Raw genomic sequence first — 6000 nt, forward strand, 5'->3', positions numbered from 1 at the left:
ATAAAAATAAACTTCAGTAGTTACTCATTAAAGAAGGACCTAATGGTGAGAATTTCTGTATTAACATCCTTTCTGACAAGCAATGGAAATAGGGAGAATTAAAATGCCCTGTGAGTTCCCACTGTTATTACAAGTGGTACAGTGCCAGGGATACAAAACAACATAAAACAGATGACTGGTCTTTTTTTGGGAGTGGAAAACCTTCCACTCCCAAAATCTAATTGGGTTATCTCCCTCCTCCACTCTATATATGGCCTAGTTTTCTAGAAGCAGGATAGGGAAATTATTTTTGCAAAAGAAGACAAAAACAGCACCCTGACATAATCTTAATTTTGAAGTTTTGCAAGAATTAGAAGACATTTTCTCTCATAAATGATACAGCAGGCTTTACATAAGCATTCCAAAGGCAAATAGTCCATGTTTCATTACACTCTTAACAGCTCATCTAATTGCTTATCTAAGCACAGATATTTACAGTAGATAGCAAATGCTAACACTTCAACAGTTTATGCACACTTGTTGTAATCCATATAATCTATTTAGCACTCTTTATCCACATATTTTAACTTTACTAGCTCATAAACAATAATTTTCAAGTATTTTCTTTTGCATAATACAGACATCTCCCAAATAAACACACAAAACTTAAAAATTAATGCAGTAGTTCAGGAGAACAAATTATTCCAATTTGACAGCAGGACATTAAATAACTGATAAATGAACAAATGACATTATCTTTCAAAAAATTGTATGTATGATCCTCAGTCTTTCTTCATCCAGGAGAAAAAGAGAAGCAAGTGTGATTTCCATCTCAGGGTACAGAAAATGTATTTTCTGTTTATCTATACTGAAAATGCTTACATATTTCTTCAGAGTTTCTTACAGTACCACAGTTGTCCTGCACCAGCATGTGAATAAATGCACCTAGCTACCTCAGAGGTCTTTATAAAGTGGCATTACCACACAATTTCAGGCACTGACCATGGGAATTCGCTAAATATCAGGCAATCCCAGGCATGTCACAAAGCCTGATATTTTCATGTTAAGTAAATGTAAAATCCTCACAGTCAAATCTGTTCACTTACACAGTAAAGAACACAAACCAATTTTATTGGTGGCACTGCTGGAGTCCAGCTGAAATATCCAAGAACAATGATGAATTCTTTCCATAACTTCTTTCAATGCAAGGCAAGAAACACTTCAAGACAGATAAGCAGGCAATACTTAGACTGCCTGAGAAATCTAGTGAAATCAGTCAGTGGCTTTTTCAATTCTAAACCACAGGGTGAGAGAGGAGGAGGAAGTTAAATAAGGTGTGTAGCTATTTACACTTCTACAAGAGAAATCTCTGACATGAGTACATTTAGTCAGGTAAGCAACTACATACTGCACAGTCCTCACTCAGAATCCTGGGACTTGCATGTCTTACCCCATTCAATTCACACTTAAACCCAAAAATTAAGATTGTTTTTTACTCTTCTCTCCCACTGCACTTCACATCAGATCCATGAAGAAGACTTAGTGGTTTTGTCATTCTCCCTGAAGTACACATGTAGTAAGTAAAAACAGTGCTGCCAGACACTAACAGGTAATGATAAACCAATCACTGACTTATTCCTTGGAGTTACAACTCTGTAGATGCCTTGCTGTAAGTTTTCAGATTACATTTTAATGCTGTCATTGCAATGGCAATTGCCACATGTCAAGTCATGATGTGAAAAGGCATCTAGCCTGAGGATAATGACAGTGCTCAGTGCTCCAAAACACCCAAAGACTTCTCACAGTCATGGTGAGTCTGTGACAGATAAGTAATTACTGTTATTATTAAAATGAAGTTAAATATTTGTATGAAATCTAGAAGAACTGTAACCTCTTTTACTTCTCTGCACAAAAAAATGCTGGATACTCTTTCCAGGGTGTTCCAGCTTGCCCTCCTTCTCATCTTGTTGACAGCATAAAAGTTATCGAGTCTTTCAAAAATTTAATCATACCCTATGTTTGGCAACTTCCCACTAAAGTGGATTTGATGTCCAAACAGCAGAATGCATAAAAATTCTGCTATATAGAAAAAACATATTTAGTAACTCAAGGGAACAAGTGCTCTGAGCAAATAAAGATATACTTCCTACTTCATGAACATGCAAGATCAAAGATGGGTTAATAGCCAGAAAGGAGAAATATTCTTACTCTCTTAAATTTTTAATTTAATAATCCCCACCACCCACATCATAAAAAAAGATTCAAAAAGTGCTATTCTCAGCTGCATGGGGGCCTATACGGCTTTTTTAATTCATAAGCTTTCTACAACAGAATAGTTGTTTAAACATGAGAACCACGGCTGAATTCTCTCTTCCTTGGGCAAACCTTAAAAAGAAAGCAAACCCTCTTATGCATCCTTCAGAGTCCTCATTCTCACCAGCAAACTGAGCCAGCAATAAAAAAACCAACAACCTAACAACATGGATGAAGTAAATCAGAAATACAAGCACTCCAAACTATAAATTAAATACCAGTCAGGGCTTTAAAAAGTTTGGTAGGCATGGAAATTGTGACTCTTGAAAGTCAGGAGTTACAATAATACCTGAGACATCCAGAAGGCCAATGTGGGCTTTGATAAACCTCTGTTAATATAGCTAATTCAGTGAAAGACACAGAAGACAAGAATATTTTGCAACTGCCCTGATCTTCACACTTCTGTCATGAATAGTTTTCATTCTTGTAACGTTACACAAGGGACGCATTAGAAAAGTAACAATATTAGCACAGACTCCAGATGCTCCTCTTTCCCATGAATGTACTGCTGGAGTGTTTAATGTTCATCAAGCTCATACTTGCTTAAGTCACAACCCAAAATCAAGAAGACAAGCTTCAAACAATGGAAGAAGAATGTCTCTGCAGCCTACACACTCATTACCTGAGATTTATAACTCAATGAAAACATGCCTTTTTTTCTCCCATGAGTTTGATCCTGTTTGCACCAGGCAATAATGTAAGCTTTTATTTTGTACCACTGGCAACAAATGGGAGGGTGGTTCCTCACAATAGCAAAACTGCACTTTTGGAGAAAAATACAAACAAAATAAAAATAAGAAGGACCTTTGCCCAGCTCCTTGCAATGCTGTATTTTTACCCTCATTGACAAAAAGCAGCCAATACCTAGAATGTGGAGAGCAGAGCAGGCACACAACCACAGGGTGGTTGCAGCTACTACTCACAGGATGGCCCTCCTCAGGCACAGCTCTCCAGATGAAAACATCTCACTATGTCCTGTGTGAGACATCAGCTAACATGAAGCAGTACTCACACAGCAGCTGGGAGATGCTACACTCGTAGAAAAGGAGAGGAATTCTTAGAGGTGCCCTTAAAGTTAGTTCTATAGCTAAATGAGAGGGTGTTTTAACACTTCCTGCTGAATTTTATGCAAAACTGTATTAACTTGCAGAAAACTGACAGCCCCTGCTTATTCAATTTTACCCACTTGTCTTCTGCAGGCTGAACAGTGGACAACAGTGAAGGTATCATTTCAGCTGAAATTTACACCCAGAAAACACTAACGCTTGTTGACTAATATACCGATGTTAGTTGTGATCACATGCACCACAGGTAAGAGAAGAGACTTTAGAAGGCTATTTTATTCACTGCTGTGAATTACACTGCTAAAAAAGCCTGAGAAACAGCACATTGGGCAAATTCTAAAGCTTTACATGCTCCACTAAACCCTTTTCCAAGGCAGAAGCCCTATGCCTGTACACCAGCATCTGACTGTGAAGTCTCAAGTCCCAGTCAATCTCTGGACTCTGAGCAGACCTGTCATCCCCCAAGCACAGCCTTCCACCTATTTTTCCCTTTGCAAAGTAAGAACCTAAAAACACCTCTGGGGTAAAAGGAGTCTTTCAAGTGTTTGCCTAAAACTAGGGAAATTTAAGGTACTTCACTGTTGCTGTTGAACACTTCTCTACAATATGCACAGAGTGATATGGAAGGCCTAAAAGAAGAATGGTACAAGCAGTCAGAAAGCTGGCTATGAGCACTGCACGCTTCTTTTTCACATCTAGCTGGGTTGGTTTTGGCAGAACTACCAGTAACACCACAAGATTCCAGCAAGCGAAAGGGAACAGACCAAAAGCAGTCCTGGAATGCTACATGGCCAACTTAGGTTCATCCCATTCTGCCTGATTTCACAAAAAAACTGTTTCCAACATAGTCCTCCCTGGCATTAAAGTAAAAGTCAAAATGCTGAACACAAGGAGCTCTGCACAAGCATACAAGCTGCCTTTTTATTATTACTTATTTTCTTTCTTTTTGCACATAGTACCTCTGAGGACATATCCTTGACTGAAAAACATGTTTCGTTAAAATTTGTCAGGGTTTTTAAAATCCCCCTACCTTCCAAAAGGGGACTTCTGCACCTGCTCAGAGCTGCTTATAGAATCAAAGAGTTTTTTTAATTTGTCTTTCAGAGGCTTCCAAAAAAAGAGCTTCACCTGCCATGCCCTCCCTTCCTTCCTCCTCCTCCACCACACAACATGTGCACCCTGGTTCAGGCTGCAGCAGGTGAAGCAGGATAAGAGCTTTCTCTGGAAGTGCTCTTCCAAATGGGATCTGCTAGGACAAACAAGCTTGGTGCTCTCTCGTTTTGCTTTGCACGTGTTTTCCTACTACAGTTCAAAGCAACTAAAATGTTGAGCTGCAATTCCTCACCTCTTTGAGTACAGCTATATACCCAAGCCGAGATCCCCACTAGTAAGAGACCAAGCTCTACTCTGGACTGGTAGCCGTAAAGTTTGTGGCAGCACGGGCAGCCTTCGCTCCGTGAGCCCCCAAGCCCCTGCGGAGCGGCGGCAGCAGATGTGCGGTGAGAGCAGCCAGGATGCTGCCCAGCCATCCCTTAGGCAGCCATGCGGGTCAGAAAGCACCTCACTGCTGCAGGGCACAGCCTCACGCCCGAGCCCAGCACGCCTCGCCGGGATGAGCAATCCCTGCCCGCGACCCGTTATTCAAACAGGGAAGCACAACAAAGCCTGGGAGCAGCCCTGCACCGCCAGCAGGGCTACCCGGCCAGGAAGCAGAACACGCTCCCGTCCTCCCCGCAGCTACCGAGGGAACCCAACACGTGCTCGGGGGGGCGACGGGGCCGCGCTCGGCGCCGCCCGCCCGGCTGAGCGCTGCCGCGCCCGAGACGGGCAGGCCCCCGGCTGCGCCGTGCCCAGACCGCAGCCGGAGATTATCGCGGCCGCCGGGTTCACCTCGGGAGACCTCAGCCCACCTGCGAGCCGGGGCTGCCCCGGCCGGCGGCGCTGACAGCCGGGCCCGCGGGGGCGGGCGGCAGGTCGCGCCTGCACAGTCACTGCCGGCAGCCGACGGCGCAGCGGGGCAGCGCCGGCCGCCGCTTCCCTTCGCCGCTCGCTGCCTCCCGCCCGCCGCCGGCGCGCCCGGACGCTCCGGGAGCCGCGCTCGAGTGCGAGCCGGGCACCTTTAGCCGGGGCTCGGCACTACTGAGCGGCCGGGCGAGGTGAAGCCAGCGGCGCTATGTCCGGCGCCTTCCTCGCCGGCGGGCAGCCCGGCGCCGCGCCTCCGGCGCTGCCCTTCCCCCTGCCCCCGCCCGGGAGCTCACCAAAAAAAGAGCCGGGAGCAGAGGTTGGCATCCTGCAGCGGGTTAGGCTTCTCCTCGCGGGGCACCGGCTCCATGCCGCCCGCCATGCCGCCCCGACCCGCCCGGCGTGCGGCGAGGGCGCAGGACCACGAGCGACTCCCGCGGCTGGCAGGCACCGCCGCTCCGCCGCCGGCCGCGCTGTTTCCGGGAGAGCCGGCACCCCCGCCTCGGCCCTCCTCCTCCTCCTCTTCCTCCTCCTCCTCGTTCTGCCGGCCGCCGCAAGACGCCTCCTGCCGGCCCGGCTTCCCCGCGGAGCCCGAGAGGTGCCGGGCAGCGCCGGGAGCCGCTCCGCTGGGGCTGGCTCAGTGCGGACCGAGCCTCCGCCGGGGGGCTCTGCTCCGCTCCGC

The 6000-nt window shown here is 46.4% G+C and overlaps 1 protein-coding gene across 3 annotated transcripts in view; it reads right to left on the reverse strand.

Moving 5' to 3' along the window:
* The window catches only part of ABCC4 (ATP binding cassette subfamily C member 4 (PEL blood group)), a 141813-nt gene extending 136125 nt beyond the window's left edge, over positions 1-5688 (reverse strand). For all 3 annotated transcript variants that reach the window (XM_066571533.1, XM_066571532.1, XM_066571531.1), the window contains exon 1: positions 5615-5688. In XM_066571533.1, the coding sequence (XP_066427630.1) occupies positions 5615-5688 (74 nt within the window). The remainder of the gene's footprint in view (positions 1-5614) is intronic.
* Between the last annotated feature and the right edge of the window lie 312 nt (positions 5689-6000).

This window comes from Molothrus aeneus, chromosome 2 (genome assembly GCF_037042795.1).
Source record: "Molothrus aeneus isolate 106 chromosome 2, BPBGC_Maene_1.0, whole genome shotgun sequence".
In the NCBI taxonomy this organism is placed as follows: Eukaryota; Metazoa; Chordata; class Aves; order Passeriformes; family Icteridae; genus Molothrus; species Molothrus aeneus.